Source organism: Castor canadensis, chromosome 14 (assembly GCF_047511655.1).
Source record: "Castor canadensis chromosome 14, mCasCan1.hap1v2, whole genome shotgun sequence".
NCBI lineage: Eukaryota > Metazoa > Chordata > Mammalia > Rodentia > Castoridae > Castor > Castor canadensis.
In genome coordinates this window covers 1,233,257-1,254,633 of record NC_133399.1, presented here as the reverse complement: position 1 = coordinate 1,254,633, position 21,377 = coordinate 1,233,257, and the positions used below count along the sequence as shown (strand labels likewise).

At 55.8% G+C, this 21,377-nt stretch overlaps 1 protein-coding gene and 1 non-coding gene across 3 annotated transcripts; one reads left to right on the top strand and one right to left on the bottom strand.

Annotated features, from left to right (window-relative positions):
* The first annotated feature begins 2 nt into the window (after window positions 1-2).
* Sugp1 (SURP and G-patch domain containing 1) lies at window positions 3-21,338 on the top strand. Of its 2 annotated transcripts, none has more exons than XM_020183721.2 (14): window positions 3-98; window positions 2,574-2,745; window positions 5,551-5,654; window positions 7,148-7,366; window positions 9,175-9,298; window positions 9,836-9,894; window positions 10,745-10,868; window positions 13,382-13,737; window positions 18,645-18,751; window positions 18,863-19,040; window positions 19,296-19,402; window positions 19,858-20,003; window positions 20,933-21,062; window positions 21,185-21,338. In XM_020183721.2, the coding sequence occupies exons 1-14, from the start codon at window positions 65-67 to the stop codon at window positions 21,209-21,211; spliced, it is 1,887 nt and encodes a 628-aa protein (XP_020039310.1). In that variant the 5' UTR covers window positions 3-64; the 3' UTR covers window positions 21,212-21,338. The 2 variants fall into 2 exon arrangements, with proteins under 2 accessions (XP_020039310.1, XP_020039309.1); XM_020183720.2 differs by having other exon boundaries at window positions 4-98; window positions 9,794-9,894.
* Window positions 4,251-4,323, bottom strand: Trnaa-agc (transfer RNA alanine (anticodon AGC)). The gene has a single exon. It is a non-coding gene; the product is annotated as a tRNA-Ala (tRNA).
* Window positions 21,339-21,377: the final 39 nt, after the last annotated feature.

Below are 21,377 nucleotides of genomic sequence, written 5' to 3'. Positions count from 1 at the left end.
AGGTCATGCGCACTATAACAGCCCCTCCCCTCCCTTAGGTGGCACCAAAGCATTGTGGGATTGGATGAGTCTCAAGATGGACAACCGGGATGTTGCAGGTAACAGCCCCCGCCTCCCCTCAGGCGCCGGACGGGGTTTTCCAAGCTACGTGGTGCCTCTTCGCCGGTTCATCGGTTCTGCCCCGACCCCACTGCCCCCTCGCCTTAGCCGTTGGGCAGCCCAGAGTGGTGGCTTCTGCACCTTTCTCGTCTCCCGAGACCCCAGACCCAGCTGGCTGGCCGCCCCCGCCTGCTTTGCGGAGGACGCCTCGTTTTCCATAAAGGCCGCCACTCGGGTCGGCCGCGTGCCCGCTTTGTAAAATAACCGACTTCAGGGCCGCTGTGAGCTCTGCTCCCACCGACAGGGGCACCCGAGGTTGCTCCGCGCCCCTCTTCTAAGAAGACCTGTCCTCCGGCCTGGGCACCGGTCTCTCGGAAAGCTGCTTTTTCCACGCTGCCCTGGGGCTCCCGTTACTCACGCCCCAGCTCTTTTGAACCCCACGTTCACCCATTTTGCTCCTCCTCCTCCCCTCTGCAGAATGCATTCATCCATCCAGCAAATACTTCGTGCTGCCTTGGGTGCCAGGCAGCGGGGATGCAGCGGGGACCCAAAGACGGTCCTGCCTTCCTACCGGGGTGCCGTGCCCCGAGGAGCAAGCATTTGCAAAGAGCTGGTTGTGATGTGAGGTGGGGGTTAAAGGCCGCTGATTTCTGTGGGTTTTGTTGTTGTTGTTGTTGTTGGCAGTACTAGAGTTTGAACTCGGGGCCTCCTGCTTGCCAAGCAGGCGCTCTACCACTTGAGTCTCACTTCCAGCCCTTTTTGCTTTAGGTGTCTTTCTGTATGCACCATCCAGACTGGACTGCCATCTTCCTCTTCAGTGCTTTTCACAGCTGGAATGACAGACAGGCGCCACCACACCCAGCTTTTTATTGGTTGAGATGAGGTCTCACAATTTGCTGGGGCTGGCCTCTGATGGAGAATAGCTAGGATTAGGATTACAGGAATGTGCCACCACACCCGGCCTGGGGCTTGTCCTTTTGAACAGGGTCAAGAATGAAGTGGAGCTGGGGAGGGGAGCCATCTATGGCAGAGCCTTGAAAGTCAACTTTTAGAATTTGGAATTTAGCCTGAGTCCCACTAGGAACCTTTGGGGTGTCTTCTCCATCTCCGTGATGGCTGCCTTCCCCTTAAGACACCATCATCTTTTATGTTTTGTTTTGGCATTTTTCTCTCTTAATTTCTTTTTTATTTTGGCAGTACAGGGTTTGAACTCAAGACCTTGCACTTGCTAGGCAGGCGCTCTGTTGCTTGAGTCATGTTCTCAGCAGATAGTTGGTTCTTTGAGACAGAATCTCACTGTATGGCCTCTGGAAATCTCAGTCCTCCCTACCTCAGCCCCCTAGTCCTGGACGGTCAGACGTGGCCACCACACCCAGCACCATCACTTTTGCTTGAGGCCAGGATCCCCCTTGCTTGTCTTGCTGCCTGTGCACTCTGGCCAGGTGATCGATCACCCAGTCCCCAGTATGATCTTAAAAATAAAAAGACCCGTTGGACATTGTCACACAGCAATGCAATCCTCCCTGGACGCCTCCAAAGCCCTGAGAGCAGATTGCAGACTCTCTGCCATGCCCGTCCCTCTGGCCTCACTGGGCCCTTGCTGGTACTCAGATGCTCCCGGTGTTCTTCCTGCTTAGACCTTAGCATTGGTTCCGTCCTCTGTCCAGATCCCTGTCCACCTGAGTTTTCATGGCACTGGCTCCTGATACTCCAGCTTAAAGGTCCTCTCTTCCAGTGCTTGCTTTCTGACTGCCCTGCCTGGGTAGGTGCCCTTCTGTTACTCTCGATCTCTCTCTCATTGCTTTCTGGTTTCCAGCAGAGCTCTGGTCGTGATTTGCAGTAACTTTTTTTGTTATGGTCTTCCCAGCCAGAGAGGGAAGACACCCCATCTCTCTTGCTTAGTGCCTAGCTCAGTAGCAGATACTCTGTAAGTGTTTCCTGAATAATCGAATGGTTGTGTTAGTTAGCTCTTTGTTGCTATGACAAAACACCTGAGAGAAACAGTTTAAAAGGAGGGAAGGTTCATTTTGGGTCATAGTTTCAGAGACTCTATTGGTGTGGGCCTGTGACAAGGGGGAACATCATGTTAGAAGGATGTGGTGGAAAAAAGCTCACCTCATGGATAGTGGCAGGAAGGGGGCGTGAGGAGGGCAGGCCCAGGGACAAGCTACACACTTCAAAGGCACGCACCCTGTGACCTCTCTATCCAACCTCCTCATAGCCCATTCAGCTATGAACTTGTGGGTGCATGAATGTACTGGCGAGGTTGGCGCCTTTGTCATCCATTCACCTGGCCATAGTGCCACCAGCTGGGGACCAAGCCTTCAATCCAGGAGCCTTCCTGGGACTCTTCACACACCCACAACAAAGAGCGTATGGGTCCGTGTGGATGGCAAGTGCATCCAGCCTGTTGCAGCTGCTAGGGCCGACTGTGGAGCAAGGCGATTGATGACCTGCTTCTTTTCCCTCCCTAGGGAAGGCTAACCGGTGGTTCGGGGTGGCGCCCCCCAAGTCCGGGAAGATGAGTATGAATATACTGTACCAGGAAGAGCTCATCGCTCAGAAGAAACGGGAAATCGAAGCGAAAATGGAACAGAAAGCCAAGCAGAATCAGGTGGCCAGCACGCAGTCCCCGCATCCCGCAGAGTGAGTGCCCCCGGGACCTGGCGTTCCAAGAGGGTCACGGACAGAGGGCCCGGCTTGCCACAGCAGTCAGTGTGTGCCTGCCCCTGGCTGCAGCCTGAGTCTCGGCATGCCAGGAGAGAGCTGGGGAGGTATAGGAGCCCGGAGGACAGGCTGCCGGCTCGAACCACTTACTCACTGCCAGTCAGCTGTGGGGCACTGCCAGGCCGCGGTCTGCTAGCAGAGGGGCGGTGCGAGGCACCATGCTGTAGGCACAGAGAGGCTCTGCATTCTGGAGGCCCTGGGAAGGCAGCCCAGCGGAAGGCAGAGTGGAAAGAGTGCCCGAGTGTCAGGGTGTGTCGGGGCTGACCAGAGCAAAGCCACAGGAGGCACACGCAGTTTCTCCCTGCCTACCCTGTGACACACTGAGGGTTCCAGAGGGTTTGCACAGGGGATGGTATCATGATGGGGTGTGACCAGGAGGGCAGCATCTAAGAGTTTCAGGCTACAGGTGGATAATCAGGAGGCCCCTTCCTCTGAAGTGACCTTCTACAAAGGTCCGCCCCAGCTCCCCCCTTTCCAAATCTGTGGCTACTCAAGAGGGCAGTGCTTAGACCTCATTGCAGTCAACCTAGGCCTGACCCAGTGCCTGAAGCCTCCAAGGAGCTCAGGAACAAGGTACCTGGGTGTTGAGTGACTGTTTGACCATACGGTCTGTTGGGGTTGAGTGACTGACTGTAGGGTCAACTCCTAGAGGGTCTCTCACAGTCTCAGGATCCCAGCCCCAGGACTGGGCAACTGGATGGGACGTTGGTGAGTAGGCGCGCAGCTCAGGAAGCTTTGGAAAGAAGGTGGTTTTCCCCATTGTAAAAATGCGGAGGAACTGGCAAGGTGGCTTATGCTTGTAATCCCAGCTACTTGGAAGGTTGAGATCGGGAGGATCGAGGTTTGAGGCCAGCCTCGCAAATAGTTCATGATAACTAGAGCAAAATGGACTGGAGGTGTGGCTCAAGTGATAGAGTGCCTGCTTTGCAAGCACGAAGTCGAGTTCAAACCCCAGTCCTGCCAAAAAAAAAAAATTACAGAACAGCAAAGTTTAGAATTTTTGGCTGAAGAAATAAAATCTTTAAGTTACCCCAAGACAGCCATTTGAATGTGTTCCTTTCCCGTGTCTTTGCTTTGTGCTGTGAAGTCATCAGCAATTTTGTATTCTGCCTGTACGCTCTTTAAAAAGATTATTCATGTTTTCATTGTGGTAAAATGTGGATGACATAGGGCCAAGGAGCGTAGCTCAGCAGCACCTAAAAAAAGTTTACTGTTAGTCTGACAAGCGCAAAGCTCCGCGTTCAAACCCCAGTGCCAAGAAAATACAAAAAGTTTCATCAGAACCTCTTTGGAGTGTTGTGTTTGTTTTGAGACAGTCTCACTGTGTAGCCCAGGCTGGCCTCAAACTCACGTTCTTCTGCCTCAGCCTCCCAAGCCCAGCTCTCATGGCCAAGTTCTGTTTTGGTTTTTTTTTTTGGTTTTTTTGGTGGCACTGGGGCTTGAACTCAGGGCCTCATGCTTGCTAGGCAGGCACTCTACCACTTGAGCCACTCCACCAGCCCTGTTTTGCGGTGGTTTTTGTTTTTTTTTTTTTTTCAAGATAGTATCTCACAAACTGTTTGCCTGGGCTGGCTTTTAACCTCGATCTTCCTGATCTCTGCTTCCAGAGTAGGTAGGATTACAGACAAGAGCGGCCTGCCCCTAGCTATTACTCGCGATTCTCAAGTAGGAATCACTGGGTTCCTCTCTGCCAGTCGGTTGATTTTTTTCCCATTTCTCGTAGTTCCCAGCTCCTTCCTGTCTGTCTGGAGGGAGGGGCACACAGTGAATTCACCCTGGGGGCTGAGGGCCACCGAAGGCTGATTTATCAGCAGAGCCTTCTCTTTCACATAAAGTAGCTTTTACTGCCTTTCTTTTTTTTTTTGAGACTTTAAAGATAACTTGCATACTTGGAAGGAAATACAGAAAACAACAGAAGGAAACAAAGAAAAGCCAAAGTCACCGGTGACCCACGGCCTCAAGACAAGTGCCGATTACATTTTAGTGTATTTTTCTACCCATGTTTTGTTCTTGTCACCGTGATTTGTTGTTGCCTGTGGTGCTGAGGACAAGTCCTAGGGCCTCGTGCATGCTAAGCGCATGCTGTCCCATTGAGCCACATCCCCAGCACCCTTCTTTTCTTGGGGGTCTCACTATATTTCCTCACATTCCTGGGCTCAGTCCTCTTGCCTCAGCCTCCCAAGTAGCTGGAACTATTTGCATGCACCCACCAAAAAGACAGATGATGCACCAGAAGATTTTTGAAGCCAAAACCAAAAGAGGGAGAGGAACAGTAGCAAAAATGCAAACCTCCCCTTGTGATTGTCCCACCAGGAGACTGCTTTGGCTGTGTCCCTTCGAGTATGATTACCCCCAGTTGGCTGGAGCTGCAGTCACACGGGGGCGGGCGTGGTAGTTGCATAGCGAGCCCCTGTGTCAAAAAAAAAAAAAGACACGCAGCTCCTGAGTGGGAGAGCACTAGGGCCTGGCTGAGGAGGCCAGTGTGCGTCGTGCTAGGGACAGGCAGGACACGCTGCAGCTACAGATCAGGAGGCAGTCGGCAGGCCGTGGGAGCACTGCGCTCAGCCAGCCATGATTGTTCCCAGCTCACCACACCCATCGTCCCTGGACAACTCTGGAAGCTGGAATTTGGGTCCCACTAAGCGGGACCACTAGGGTGGGGGAAACACACGGACCTCATCCTTGTCTGTCCAGCTCACCCTTCCTGTCCCCTCTTGGTTCTAGAATCGCAAATGCACACAATTCTTCCTCCATTTCCAACAAGTTCGCCAACGACGGTAGCTTCTTGCAGCAGTTTCTGAAGTTGCAAAAGGCTCAGACCAGCCCAGGTGAGCCCCACCTCTTAATACCCCCTCCAGAAGTCACAATAGGAAGTGACAGGTTCCACATCCAAGCCATCACGCTGACCATGAGTTCATCCAGGGCCCACAGTGGATTCCCAGGGGAAGCACAGCCCGCTGTCCACCTGCTTCCCCCAGGACCAGGGGCAGTCAGGAGGGTGGGCAGGGTGCAGGAGAGGCATCCCTAGGCTGCCTGAGCCAGAGTCCCCGTAGGTGAGTGGGCCTCATGCACGTGGTGTTGGGCTGGCCTGAGGCACCTGAGTTGCCTCAGAGAATGTCAGGTTTCAGGCCCTGTGTGGCTGAAGTGTAGGGCAGGTGGACAGCCTGGAGGTGACCAGGACCTCTAGCAGTTATCACCCGGGCACTGGTGTTTACTGAGCACCAGTACCTGGCGCTCTGCCTTACCCATCCTCTCGCTCTGCCCTCTGCAGAGCCTGTGTTCAGGGTCCTTGTCACTGCTTCTCTTTGAAAGACATTTGCGGAAACACAGTATCCTCTCCACCAGGGTCCATAGAGTGGACATTTTGCCATTTCTGTTTGTGACCTTTAAAAGTGAAAAGCACGGCAGGAAGTGAAAGCCCCCAGCCCTCTTCAAGTAGTCACGGTGACGGCTGTGGTGTGTTTGGCACCTTTTAGGCATCGTCTGGGAGGCTTGATTGTTCACCCAGGCAACGACATGCTGTTTTGTTCTGTGCCTTTCTTTTTCACGTAACGTAACATGATTCTCTTTAGGTCCAGGCTCAGTATGCGTGAATGTGTGTGTACATGTAAACACCTTTCTCGCGAGCTCAGCTTCTAAACAGCATGTAGCCAGCTACCCCCACATATACTTTGCACTGGAGAAACTGAGGCTTAGAAAGACAAGGCCACAGTGTAGAGTCAGCCTGTGCCATTGCCCATGCGATGCTCATCCCCTGTGCAGGTGGGGAGCCAGTGGCCTCACAGCGCGCTCCCCAGTGACCTCTGGGCCTGTCTGCACCTGTGGGCTCTTGAGGAGCCAGGCTTGGGTAGGAGGGGCTGCTCCAGGCCTTCTGGGCTCTTCCCTAGCCCACACTCACCAGCCGTGCCCACTAGGTGGCAGTCCAGTCCCTAGTCTGTAGTGACCTGGTCCCAGCAAGGTGGTGGACTGGCCTAGTGTGGGCCAGATATGAGTGTGGGAGCTCATCACTGCTGTGGGAGGCTTTGCTGTGGAACAGCTGACCTTCGACCTTTGTCAGGTTTCCAAGGAGGGGAGGGCAGGGTGTCTGAGTCTTTCGCCCAGAGTGCCTGGGCACTGAGGAGCCTAGCGTGTCAGGGATGGGGAACCAGGATGCAGGGCATCAGGCCAGAGAGGCTACCTGCAGAGCCTGGCCGGGGCAGCCACTGCTGCTCAGCCTCTGTGTCCTAGTCTGTAGAGTGATGGGTCCTCTCTGAGAGCACTCGGGTGAGGGTACAGGGAGGCCGCAGAACCCAAGCATGCATCTTCTTTCTTCTGTCCCAAGACCCACCCCCCAGCGCCCCTCCCAGCACGCCGCCCCCCAGCACGGGCAAGAAGCCCCTTCTGCTCAGCAAACGGACGGGCCTGGGGCTGGGCAGCCAGCTGGGCCAGGTGAAGAGCTACTCACATGCCAAACAGCTGCCCGTGGCGCAACGCCCGAGCGTCTTCCAGTCTCCTGACGAGGACGAGGAGGAGGACTACGAGCAGTGGCTGGAGATCAAAGGTAAGTTGTGGGGCTGCTGCCCTCCCGCTGGCAATCGTGCCTCCAGCAGGCGGAGCCACAGTCCACAGGGCAGGATGGCCAGAGGCACAGGGTGCTCGTGGCTGGGGTCCGCAGCCGCAGGCCTCTGGACTGAACTGAGGGCCAAGGCGGGGCCTCGGCGGTGAGCAGAGCGGAGAAGGCTGTAGGAGGAGTCTTAGCAGCGCTGGGGACCTCGTGCCCATCTCAGACGTCTCTACTAACTGCCTTGTCCTCCTGCCCAGGAGGGCATCTCCCCGTGTCCCTGAGGCCTGAAAGGTGCGGCTCCTCACCCAGGGTCACCTGTCCCCGCAGTTTGGGCCAGAGGTCCCAGAGCACAGGCTGAAGGGTGTTCTCCCTCCTGTGAAGGGGATGGCCCCTGAGCTGGTGCTGCAGGAGACCAGAGGGCACCATGTCAGCACTCGTCATGAGTCCTGCCTTGTCTGTGTTCAGAGCAAGGTTGGGACACACAAGGTTGGGACACCTGACCAACTGGTGGTGCAGTCACGCCACCCTGACAGTGAGGACAGACCAGAGGGACCATGTAGTTACTGCTGACATGGTCTCAAGACTCAGCACTCCCAACCAGGGTACCAGTGGTGGGCTGAGCACCTGAACAGATCAGAGGCCAGCGGCCACCCAGGCCAGTGCAGTGTGGGCTAGGGGTGCCTTTTCTCAGGTCTTCATGGCCTCAGCGGTGCTCGTGGGAACTGCTGCTTTACAACTGGCGTGGACCATGCCAAGGCCTTTAAGGCCTGATTTGGCCACTCGGTGCTGTGGCCTCAGAAACACCTTCTGTTGGGGTTCTCCAGGGACACCTGGGAGGAGGGGAAAGTCAGGCAGAGAAGGCCCTGGGGCCTCTGAGGCCCTCTTTAGGTCAAGGGTATCCTCTCCTCTGCACCCCGCCCCCCAAGCTCTGTGCTTCCAAGCAACCAGAGGAATAAGATGTGCTGTAGGCTCATCTGCCCTGCTTGCTAGGCACCGGCTGACAGCGAGACGTTTCTCCTGTGAGTCTCCTAAAAGGGCCGCGATCCATGTAGTGACTGGCAGAGTTGGCCTCAGAAACGGGGCACCAGAAGCGGCAGCGCACGCTCCACGGGGCTGCAGCAGGGAAGCGGTTCCGTTCCTAAAACACCGTCCTAGCTGTGGTCACCACGAGGCCTGCACAGCAGCTGGCACCCAGGAGCGGAGACAGGACTGGCTGTGGGCCTGGGCAAGATGCATTTGAGGTGATCCTGGAGTGCCTGTCCCGACAGATGGCGGAGATGGCCATCGGACACTCCTGGGGTCAGGTCCAAGTTCTCCAGAGCCAGCTTGAGGAGGCTGCTCTGGCCCCAGAGTTTCTGAGATGACGCTAACTCAATGGGTTAAAACCCACCCGGGGTGTTTAAGTCAGAGTTCATAACAATATGTTCAGAAGAGAATTTGTCATCTCTGAAGGATGAAAGGGACCGATGTATTCACTGAAAACTGGTAAATTAAGAAAAGAATTCAGTATGTCCCCATCCGCTCCCCGTGAAAATACCAGGGAAGCCGGTATTTTCAGCTTGGGGACAGACATGGCCTGGGGCAGCCCTCCCACTTCTCCTGCCCGGTGTGTCTCACAGACGAGACCGCCCACCCGCCACAGTGCCAGAGCACTTCGAGCATGGAGTGCTGTGTGCGTGGAGCGCACGGCCGGCCTCCCACGTCTCATGCTCTTCTCCCACCCCTCTGTCGTTGTGGTCTAGAGAGAGTGTGCCTGTTACTGTGGGGTGTGTGAGTTGGACCCAGTACTGACAGCCTCCTTAAAGTTTCACCCCCAGAGGGAGCCGAGACTCGCAACGTGATAGAGAAACTGGCCCGCTTTGTGGCAGAAGGAGGCCCCGAGTTAGAGAAGGTGGCCATGCAGGACTACAAGGACAACCCCGCGTTTGCGTGAGTACCGCTGTGGCAGGGAGTTTGGCCTGGCCCCCGGGCTTGCTGTGTCCCACACGGATGTTTGGAAACTCATCACATGGCCAGGGCTGGGGGACATCTCACGGAGCCAGGCCTAATTCTGAGCCCCGGGCTTATTTTTTTTAATGGAACCCAGGGCCTTGCACTTGGTAGGCAAGTGCTGTCTTCTGAGTATACCCACCGCCCTTTTGTTTGCATTTTGTTATTGAGATAGTCTTGCTGTGTGGCCCGGGCTGGCCTCAAACTTGAGGTCCTCCTGTCTCTGCCTCCCACGTAGCTGGGATCACAGGCAGGTGCCACCGCACCCAGCCTGAGCACTGGTAACACACACCAGAGGTCACAGGGGACCCTGGGGACAGTGAGACTGACTCGGCCCTATTGGGGCCTCTGCTCCCCAGCCTGCTTTTGCATGGTGGAAGCCGCCCTGGTTCACCACCCCAAAGCTCATTTCTCTTCTGCAAATGTTTTCTGCAGATTTTTACATGATAAGAATAGCAGGGAATTCCTCTACTACAGAAAGAAGGTGGCCGAGATGAGGAAGGAAGCACAGAAGTCCCAGGCAGCTCCTCAGAAAGGTAAGTGCGTGCAGGGCTGGGAGGAGCCAGGGTCCTGGACACACTGAGGTGTGGTGTGGTGTGGCACCACTGGGCTCTCACAGCTAAGGCCTGTGTCCTCCTGGAAGCAGGGGTTACTCTGGAGACATGCCTCTCCCCACTGGTGATCTGAGGACCAGGAGAAGTCTGAATGCCAAGTCTGGGTCTTGGGGTGGGCAGCACTTTCCAGGCTCATGGTCGCGTCCAGCTCAGCTCTGTGGATGTGGAGGGCACAGAGGGAGCTTCACTTGTGATCTTAGCAACAGTGACGCACGCAGCCTGTGCCGGGCACCACAGCCGTGCAGGGATGGGGCTCGTGCCAGGTGCTGAGGGCAGGGCCCCGGGACAGAGAGCTGGTGAGGAGGACAGGATGAGTTTCAGGAGAGGGGATGCCAGCTGGTCACCACCTGAAATGACAGAATCCCAGCACAGGTCCGATACTGGGGCCAAGAAGGCCCACAGAAGTTCAGTCACCGTCTCAGCTGAGCCCCTTGCTCTGTACTTCTCCCCAGGACAGGAAGATGAAGCCTCCTCCAACCTCTGGTGGAAGGGTCAGGGCAGGAGCGCCCACCTCTTTTCCTGCCCCACCCACACCTTCCCTCCCGTCCTGACCCCTTGTCCGGCTCATGCCCGAGGCCCCTGCGACCCACGGGGTGGGAGAGGGTTGGTGTTTGTGAGCTCTGGCTTGGTCCCGTGTAGTAACTGATTCCCGTTTGCCTGTTTCTCTTTGCATTGCTTCTAAAACAAACCCCACTTGTGGCTGTGGGCTCTTAGCAGAAATTAGGCTGTTGGGTGTGGTGAGTTGAGCTCAGTACTGACAGCCTGCTTAAAGTTTCACCCCCAGAGGACGAAGAGGCCAAGAACCTTGCAGAAAAGTTGGCCAGGTTCATAGCGGATGGGGGTCCTGAGGTGGAAACCATCGCCCTCCAGAACAACCGTGAGAACCAAGCATTCAGGTAAGGGGGTGTTCTGGACTCTGGTCTGGAGTTCCTGACCTCAGCCAGCCCTGTGCCCCCACGAGCATTTCCCAAGTGCACTGTGGTTCCCCCGGCACCTGCAGAGAAAGTCTTCAGCACTTGCCTGGCTCCCTCTGTGATGGATGGCAGCCACTGTCTGGGGCAGGCCAGCTCTCAAGCAGAAACTCGCAGAACTGTATTGTTGGGGTCGCCCTTTAGGACCAGGGAGCAGCAGGGAATGTGGAACCTTAGGACACGAGGCGTGGGAACCCCAGCCTATGCAGGTCCCATGGAGGGGCAGGTGACATGGTGACCCCCTCAGTCATCATTGGCAGATACAGCACCAGATGTGAGCTGGGGAGGCTGGTGGATGCTGAGGACCGCCACTGCCGCAGGGCAGGAGCTGGCAGTCATGCCTGGGATGTGGACCGCGGGGGTGATGCACCCCTGCAGGTGATGCACCTATGAGGATGCTTTGGCCAAACGTAAGACAGGTCCTGACTCAGTCAGTGAGATGTGACCTTGTGCGGACTCATGAATCCAAAGTGGTGTAGTGACCATACTTGTAATCCCTGTGCTCAAGAGGCAGAGACGAGGGTCATGAGTTCCAAGTCAGCTTAGGCATGGCTCGGTGGCAGAGCACTGGCCTGGCACGTGTAAGGCCCTGGGTTCCATCCCTGCACTCAGAGAGACTCAGGACACGGGCGGTGGAACCCAGGCCCGGCGCGTCCACAGCGTGAGTGGGCAAAGGCTAAATGCAGAACAGGGTGCACCCAGAGCAGCTGCCATGCCGGGAGGGACGCAGCAGAGATCTTAGGTGCTGTGCCCACGTGGCTGGGGTGCAGGGGCCTCAGGGCATCACTGAGAGCCTTTGGAGGACCTGAGCCAATAAGGGTAGCATCGATTGTCCTTCCAGGACCACTGGCCGAGGGTCTGGGGGGTGCTCAGACATGGCCAGGCAGATGGGTGGTGGGCACAATCAGGAAGTGGGCAGATGGATCTTGGGGCGGGGACAGGGAGGGCCAAGGCTCAGGTAGCACATGGCCGGGCTGCTCCTGGGGCTGGTGCCTGGGAGGCCCCATGGGGGCTGTGGAGTATTCATATCTGGGGTTCAGGAGGGGGTCTTCCTAACACTGGAGGTGCCCACCGGGCATCCTGCTCTTGGGTTTGTGCTGCGTGGTCCCTGCTCTGCCAGCCAATCCAATTAGTCTTCTCACCATGTAGCCAGGCTGGTCTGGAACTTTCAGTCTTTCTGCCTCTGTCTCCCTGAGTACTGGGATTGCAGGCATGGCTGCCACACCTGGTGCAATTATTTTTTTTTTGGCAGGATTGGGATTTGAAATCAGGGCCTTACGCTTACTGAGCAGGCACTCTGCTTCATTTTGCTCTGGTTATTTTGGAGATGCGGTCTCTCAAACTGTTTGCCTGGGCTGACCTCGAACTGTTATCTTCCCGATCTCGACCTCCCAAGTAGCTAGAGGAGCCACCAGGGCTGCTTAATAGTCTTCTTTATTTGTCTAATTAAGCTTGTCTAAATAAGAAGTCATCTTGTCTTCATTACAAGCAGACACTGACTGGCAATTATCACAGGACAAGTGGGCAAGGTTGTGGAATTCCGTCAAGGCGCTGAGCCCAGGTGGCTGTGCCCTCAGAGCCGTCCAGGGTTCAGCCCCATCCCAGCCTCTCCTGATGTCATAACCAAGAGGTGCCATTGGATCAGGTGGTCTGAGGCACCCGTGCAGCCCTCTGTCCGGCTGGATAGGGTTGGCAGTGAGTTCTCAGCTTACCTGCATATCTGCGGGTACAGCAGGCCAGGGGTGGGTGTCCAGGATGGCCATCGGGAGGGCATGCCCACGAGACCAGAGCCAGATGCTTTGATGTCGGGCCTCATGTGGCCCCAGCAGTGTGCGGACCACATGAAGCCGTTCCACCTCCGCTCCAGTTCAGGTGTGAGGCAGCCACAAAGCCCAGTCCCCAGACTGGGCACCAGGGTTTGAACTCAGGGCCTCACACTTGCCAGGCAGGTGCTCTCTGGCTTGAGCCACTCCACCAGCCCTTTTTGGTATTGGGTTTTTTCGAGATGGGGTCTCATGAGCTATTTGCACTGGCTGGCTCTGAACTGCGATCCTCCTGATGTCTACCTCCTGAGTAGCTGAGATTACAGGCGTAAGCCACTGGCACCCAGCCCAGTCCCTGCTTGCAGCGGCCGTCTCACGTCCCTGCCTCGTAAACTTGTCAGGTTGGGCAGTCTGAGTGTTCCCGTCCCGCACTTGGAAGCTAGGCATTGTTGACAGTGTGATTGACGCCTGATAGAGGCTGGGGCAGCCCCTGGTGGCAGGAAGGGTGCTGAGGAGGCTGTGGGCGTGTCGCATCGTTCATGCCAGGGCCACTGGAGCCTGCAGACATGTCCTGGCAGAGACTATGACCTGGGTAGTACCCAAGCTGCCCCTGCCCAGACCCAGGGCCTGGAGCTTGGCCCAGCTGACGGTATCCCTCCCTGCTCTACTTTGCAGCTTTCTGTACGAGCCTAACAGCCAGGGGTACAAATACTACCGGCAGAAGCTGGAGGAGTTCCGAAAGGCCAGGGCAGGCTCCGCGGGCACGCCCACTGACCTGGACCTCAGCCTCAAGCGCAGGTCCCCTCCAGAGGCCCCCTCAGGGCCTTCACCCCTGCCCACCACCTGCCCCACCTTTCCTGCCCCCACGCCTGCTAGCGCCCCCTCTCCTGCTGTCCCTGGGAAACCAGCCTCCACCACCACCGTGAAGAGGAAGCGGAAGAGCCGGTGGGGGCCCGAAGAGGACAAAGTGGAGCTGCCGCCTGCCGAGCTGGTGCCGCGGGACGTGGACGCCGCTCCCTCGCCCCTGTCAGGTGGGCTGACCCCATCTCCTGTCATGGTCTGCAGTGCTCGCTGAGCCGATCTCTGCAGTCACCCATGTGGTAGCTGTAGCACGGTTTTGTTCCTTCCCGGGATGAATAATCTGCGCTTCCAGCAACCCTCACCGTCCACCAGGGCCTAGATGCTGAGGTCTGTGAATGTTCACGTTCCTCTTAGAAAATGGGTCACGAGTTCCAGGCCAGTGTGGGCTGCATACCCAAACCCCATCTCAAAAAAAACAAAACGCTTAGGTGTATATGTGCAGGCACAGGGGCTCTGTCCCTTTTTTTTCTCCAGTTCTGGGGATGAAACGTAGGCACATGCTCCATGCTGAGCTGTGTGCACTTCTAACACAGCCAGTCCTGCAGCCCTGTTGTTGCTTGGGTAGTACGGGAGCTTGGGCTTGCTTCTGCACCTGCTAGGCAAATGTTCTACCACTTGACCCCTCAGTCCTTTAAGCCTTTTGTTTTGTTTTGTTTTTGGTGGGACTGAGGTCTGAACTCGGGGGCTTCTTGCTTGCAAAGCAGGTGCTCTACCACTTGAGCCGCGCCCCCAGTCTGTTTTGCAGATGAGGTCTTGTGAACTATTTGCGTGTGCTGGCCTCGAAATGCATTCCTCCCAATCTCAGCCTCCCGGGTAGCTAGGATTACAGATGTGAACCACCAGTGCCTATTTTTAAATTGGATTGTTTGTTGTCTTCTTTATTTTATTTTTTTCAATACAGGGGTTTGAACTCTTCCTTACTCTTGCTAGGCAGGTGCTCTACAACTTGAGCCACTCCATCAGCCCTTTTTTGTGATGGGTGTTTTTGAGATAGGGTCTCGAGGAACTATTTGCCTGGGCTGACTTTGAACTGGAATCCTCCTGGTCTGTACGTCCTGAGTAGCCAGGATTTACAGGTGTGAGCCACTGACAGGTGACTGATTGTCTTTTTGTTGTTGTTGTTGTTGAGTCCTACTTCTTTCTATATTCTGAGTATTTTAATTCTGTGGGAATTGAACTCAGAGTCTAGACAAGTGCTGTACCACTGAGCTACATCCCTGGCCCTTTTTAATGTTTTTTGAGACAGACCTCAAACTCACAGTCCTCCTGCCTCAGCCTCCCAGGTTGCTCATCAGGCATGAGTTGCCACAGCTGGCTTCAGTTGACTTTGGGGTGTTTCTCTTACGTCCTGTAACTTAGCTGAATTTGTTTATTAGTTCTAGCAAAGGTGTGTGTGTGCTCAAGTGCACATGGTGTGTGTATTTTGGGGTTTTCTACACACAAGGTTGTGTCACCTGTGGTGGAACGCTTTGCTTCTTCCTCTCCAGTTTGGAGCCTCTTTCTTCTTTCTCTTGCCGACTCTCCCTGCCCAGGACTTCCGCTGCCACCCTGCATAGAAGTGGCAGGAGTGGGTGTCTTTGCCTTCTGCCGATTTTAGGGGAAAGCTTTCAGTTCTGTACCGCCAATAGGATGCTAGCTGTGGAGGTTTTTGTTTTTGCTTTTTGCAGTGCTGGAACTGAAACCCAGGGCCTCACACATGCTAGGAAAGCACTCTCCCACTTAGCTGCACCCTCAGCCAGTGCCTTTTAAAAACATGGCTTTAATTGTGCTGAAGAAGGTCCCCTGTATTCCAGGTTTAGTGAGCGTTTTTGTTATCAAAGCGTCTTAGAGTCTGTCACGTGGTTTATTTGTTTATTTTCTGCATCAGTTAAAATTGTATGATTTTCTCCTCATTCTATAAATATTAATGTTATACCACAATGATTTCCATATGTTGAACCATCTTTCATGCACACCTAGGATAAACCCCACTTGGTCCTAGTCCTGGTATAAAATCCATTCTGTTTTTGTTTTGGTGGGACTAAGGTTTGAATCCAGGCCTTTGCACTTGCACTTGCAAAGCAGGCGCTCTACCGCCTGAGCCACACCTCCAGTCCATTTTTCTCTGGTTATTTTGGAGATGGGGTCTTGAGAACTATTTGTCCAGGCTGGCCTTGAACTTCAATCCTCCTGATCTCAGCCTCCTAAGTAGCTGAGATTACGGGCGTGAGCCACCAGCAGCTTGATCCATTGTTTCTTAGAGAGTGTGTTACTAAATTTTTTGGTATGTGTCAGGTTTCCAGTCTCCCTCATTTTGGACTTGTAGTTTCATTTCACAGTGACTGGAAAACATACTTGGTATTTCAAATTTGCTTTGCAGCCTAACTTAGTCTATCCAGAAAACGGTTCCTTGTGCTCTTAAGAACCGTCATCGGGTTGCATGTCATGTGTGAGTCTCTTAAACCTAGTTGGTTTACATCACTGTCAGTCCTCTTTATCCTTATTGACGTTCTTTTTGACCTTTTGACTAGGTGTTCTGTCATTTATAAAAAGTGACGTATTCAGCCAGGCACTGGTGGCTCATGCCTGTAATCCCAGCTACGCAGGAGGCAGAGATCAGGAAGATCACAGTTCAGAGTCAGCCCAGGCAAATAGTTTGAGAGACCGTATCTCAAAAAACAGGGCTGGTGGAGTGGCTGAAAGGGTAGGCCCTGAGTTGAAAACCCAGTACCACAATGGAGGAAAAAAAGTGACAATGTTAGAATAGCTTTGCGATCTTGGGGTGTCACGAGAGAGGCGACACTACTCAGCAGTCAACAGGCAAGGGTGCACTCCAGGAAGCCTGGGAGGTCTGCACACTGGGCGGGAGGACGCAGGGGTTTCACGTGAGGCCACACTGTCCCTCTGCTGCCCCTGGATTGGGCAGGTTGGGGATCAGTCTACTCAGTTGGCTGATTAGAAAGGGGCCAGGTTAGGAGGGGGCTTTGGGAACAAAGAAGTTTCAGAGCAGCAATAACTGTTTTTGGCAATTAGCTCTAGAACCAGGGCATCTCGCAGAATTTTGCCCGGGCCTAGCTGAGGATTTATGATGTTAACAGAGTCCCTAAAGCAAGCGTATGGGCAGCGGGTCAGTGAGCCTGACATTTGTAACGGCACGGTTACTGATTAAATTCTTGGACAGAAAAGCCCCAGCCTAAGTTTATTCCCACAACATACTCAGGACTGGGGCTGCTGCTCAGTGGTGAGCGCTGGCCCCCGTCCCCAGCCCTGCACACACAGCACGGCTTAGAGTGGCGTGCCACACGCTCCAGCCCTGACAGCAGGTCGCCTTTCTCCCTTCAGTGCCAGTGTTCACATCAGGTTTTGGGAACTTTGTTAGGTGCAGGTTTGTGATGTCACCTTCCTCCTGGCTCAACCCCCTTTTCCCCATACGCCATTCTCTTGGCTCTTGTAAGCTGTTGGCCTCACAGTCTGTCCTGTCCAGTACCAGCACAGCCATCCCAGGGACATGTTGCAGTCACTGCTACCGGGTGGCATCCTTTCCATCCTTTCACTCAGTCTGTGTGTCTCTTGCGGTTGAGGTCACACAGACAGTTCCTGCTCTCTGCCTTAAACTGTGAACTGCACGGATTGGCTTTTGGGGATGGGGTTGAACTTGGGGCCTGGGGCTAGCTGGGCAGGCACTGTGCCACTTGAGGCACTGCCATCCCCCATGAGTTGTTTTTGTCATAGAGCACTCAGGAAGTGTTCAGGAAGCACCTTTCGTGGCAGTCATTTCTGCCCTCACCCTCCTTGTGGCAGTGTCAGGTACGGCCATCATGTGGCCTGGTCTCTTGTTTACTTCCACGCACCCACACGGGCATGGGGCCTGGTGTCTGAGCCTCTCCTGCAGCTGGCCGTCGTGGCTGTAGAGGCCATCTCGGGCAGGTCTCGGTCTCCCCCGTAGGTCAACACGTGCATGAGGGAGTCCACGGGTGCCATCACTTGCATTTGCAAGAGGAGGATAGGCGCAAGGAAGAGGGCATGTCCCCCAGGCCTCTGGCTGGCCTCTCGGCCCTCTGTCCACCTCTGAGGACCAGTGTCTTGCTCGATGCCTGCCTGGTCTCCTGGGCCTCAGAGGTTCTGGTCAAATAGAAAACCCCTCAGTGAAGGCTCTAGAACTTGCAAGGACTCCACTCAGGGCTGGCGCACTCCTGCCATCCAGAACAGAGGACACTAGATCGGGGCGCTTATCTAACACACCTGCACCCCAGCTCCAAGATGCCCAGCCAGGCACCCCCTAAAACCCCACCCCTGAGGTTGGGCCTCTGCTCCCTGCAGGTGAGGAGGCCATGCTCACTGTCTATAGGACAAGCATGCCCATGCAAAGGCCCAGGGGCAACTGGGGACCTTTTTTTCAACACGTAGTGCTGGGGTTGGAACCCAAGGTCTCATGTTTGCCAGGCAAATGCTCTGCCCAAAACCATACCATAGGCTCCATGATCAGTCTGAAGGGCAGAGGACTCGGCTGTTTCCCCTCCCAGAGGGTCTCTGTCCACCCCCCCGACCCCGGGAAGATGCCAGGGGTGTGCTTGCTTCTACCACCCAGATGGGGCCGTCACAGTGTCTTCCCGTGGATCAGTGTGGCTGGCACCAGCCACGTTCCAAAACCAACACCAAATTAAATAGCAGCTTTGAGGGTGGTTGGCCACCTCGCCGGAGGAGCTAGGGAGCCACATGGGTCAGTCCCCCTCCAGACTCAGTCCCTGTGCGTCTGTACCGGAAATGTGTTAGCGTCAGGGCCTCCCTCTGAGCCACTGTGCTTTAAGTACGTGCACATGCATGCAGGTGCACACATGCAGGTGCCCAGCTTGGCCTTCCTATCTCCAGCTGGGCACTGTCCCTGTCCCCTCGCCCGTTAGCTGTATGACACTGGCAGGGTCCCGTCTCTCTCTGATTCCTGATTCCACCGATGGGGCCATAGAACTTCCTGGAGAGATCGGGAAGAATGGAACACTGACAGCCGTGACAGCAGGCCGGTCTTAATGCTCAGAGCTGAGACCTGGGGTGGGACAGGAGCGCAAGGGTCGCTGCTGACCACCCTGTCTCCACTCTGCAGTTCAGGACCTCAAGGGGCTCGGGTACGAGAAGGGGAAGCCCGTGGGGCTGGTGGGCGTCACCGAGCTGTCAGAAGCGCAGAAGAAGCAGCTGAAGGAGCAGCAAGAGGTGAGGGCGCCCCGAGCCCCGTCCCGTCCCACCCGCCCTGCGCCAGGGTAAGCACTGACTGCGGTGTCTGCCTCTTCCCTCCCCGCCCCTCCCGTGCCACCCGCCCCACAGATGCAGCAGATGTACGACATGATCATGCAGCACAAGCGGGCCATGCAGGATGTACAGCTGCTGTGGGAGAAGGCGCTGCAGCAGCACCAGCACGGCTACGACAGTGACGAGGAGGTGGACAGCGAGCTGGGCACCTGGGAGCACCAGCTGCGGCGCATGGAGATGGACAAGACACGGGGTGCGTGGGGCTGCCTGCTTCTCCTTTCTTCTGCTGGGATGCCTCGGGTGGCAGTCAGCTCCTCTGTGCCTTGCTTTCCTCAGTGTGGGGCAGGGGCGGGGGCGGGGGGAGCCCTGCGGTGAAGGGTGACCCTGCGGGGAAAGGTGCTCTAGCAGCCACCTCAGTTTCGGAGGCCCCGGGCTGCCCCCAGGGCGCGTCCCTGTGTCCAGGAGCCACCTGGCCCACTCCCTGTCCCTCCTCCCATGTCCCTGGCAGAGTGGGCCGAGCAGCTGACGAAGATGGGCCGGGGCAAGCACTTCATCGGGGACTTCCTGCCCCCAGACGAGCTGGAGAGGTTCATGGAGACCTTCAAGGCCCTGAAGGTGAGCTGGCACCGGCCTGGGGTCGGGGCCACTCCAAGCTCTTGTTAGCATCGCTTGGAGACAGGCGTCCCCACTGCCCACAGCGCTTCCGCACTCTGCAAAGTGTTCCCAGCCGCGGCGGGAATGCACCTGTGGCCCCAGCCTCTGGGGAGGCCGAGGCAGGAGGCCCACTTGAGCCTGGGAGTTCAGGCCAGCCTGGGCTGCAGAGCGAGACCCAGCTCAGAAGGGCAGAGGCGAGTGGTTCCCAGATATGAACGAAGCATTAGCCTTTCCCATGACTGCCAAGGCCTGCCTAACCTGGCACCCTGCCCCTGTTGGCTTGGCCACCCTGAGGACCCAGGGAAGGATGAAGAGCTCGATCTGTGCTTGAGGACGCCGTGCTGGTGGGGAGGGGACAGGGCACGTGGCAGGAGGGCCCCACTCCCCCAGGCTTGACGGCCACCTCCCTCCCGCAGGAGGGCCGCGAGCCCGACTACTCTGAGTACAAGGAGTTCAAGCTGACGGTGGAGAACATCGGCTACCAGATGCTCGTGAAGATGGGCTGGAAGGAGGGCGAGGGGCTGGGCTCCGAGGGCCAGGGCATCAAGAACCCGGTGAACAAGTGAGTGCCTGCAGGTGGGGAGCGGGCCATGAAAAGCCTGTGAGAACTGGAACGCACTCACTTGCCAATATGGGCACAGCCCGGCCACAAACAGAAAAGAGCAGAATGGCTGCTCCTCCTGCACCTGCGTTCAGAGAAGCAGGAGCGCAGGTTTCTCCTGTGACAGTGTCACGCCTCCCGAGAGCCTTGCTCCACCTGGTTTGCGGCTGGGTTTTTTTTTTTTTTTTTTTTTTTTGCTTTTTGCCTTTGGTTTTTACTTTGGGCTTTGGGGCTTTAGCGTTTGCTTTGGGCTTTTTGGTGCAGGAAGCTTTTGGAAGGGAAAAGAATTACTGAAGGGAAAAGAATTGCTAAAGGGAAATTGCTGAAGAGGGGTTGATAGAAAGTCTGCATTGAGAACTTTTAACAAAGGTCTTAGAAAAGAAAGAATTTGAACACAGGCTTTAGAAGCTAAAGAAAAGCCAAAGGGAACACGGGGCAGTGCAAGATAAAGGACGAGACTTTGCAAGTCTGAGCACTGAGGCTTTAAGAAAGCTAAAGAGAGAATGCTAAAGAAAAGCTGCAAGCCTGGGGCAAAAGACTTTAAGAGCGATTAGGCTAAAGACAAGACATGGGACAGGGCAAGCCTAAGGAAAAAGGTTTTAAAGAACTGCAAGGAGTAAAGCCTTAAAGAATCAAGATAGAGCAAAGAAGCAATGAGGGTTGTGCATCTCCACCTGAGCGCCCAACACACCTTTCCTGTCTGTCTGTCCTGTGTCTTTTCTGAAATCTCCAGTCGCCCCCAGTTAAGCCCAGTTAGGTTCAGTAATAACCAGGAAGGAGAGAAAAAGCTCGCTCTAACGAGAGAGGGAGTGAGAAAGCAGTGCCCCTCCAGCTGGGCCGGGCAGCCCACTGCCCCGCAGCCCGCCGCTCACCTGGCGCCCCCTCCGCAGGGGCACCACCACGGTGGACGGGGCCGGCTTCGGCATCGACCGGCCGGCCGAGCTCTCCAAGGAGGACGACGAGTACGAGGCCTTCCGCAAGAGGATGATGCTGGCCTACCGCTTCCGGCCCAACCCCTTGGTGCGTGCTCCCTCGCTCCTCAGGGCCTCGGGGCCGGCGTGGGGCTGGAGGGGGCAGCGGGGGTCCCTCCTGCCTGTCCCCAGCAGGCCGCTGACTTCCCCTTTGATCTCTGGACTCCACAGAACAACCCCCGGCGGCCGTACTACTGAAGAGACGCGAGGCCTGCTTTCTCAACGGCCGTCCTTGGACTGTGGGAAGCTTTGGGCTGTGGTTCTGCCCATTCCTCCTGTTGTCACTCGTGTCACGCGTGCATTAAAGTCCCAGTGCTCACCCGCACCAGTGGCCTGCTCCCTGCCTGTACCACAATCACCTGAC

Coding starts and splice junctions, on each gene's coding strand:
- Sugp1 (XM_020183720.2), top strand. CDS start 65: ATGAGTCTCAAGATGGACAACCGGGATGTTGCAG. Junction 7,367..9,174: donor GCAGTGGCTGGAGATCAAAG/GTAAGTTGTGGG, acceptor GCCTCCTTAAAG/TTTCACCCCCAGAGGGAGCC. Junction 20,004..20,932: donor ATCAAGAACCCGGTGAACAA/GTGAGTGCCTGC, acceptor CCCCCTCCGCAG/GGGCACCACCACGGTGGACG.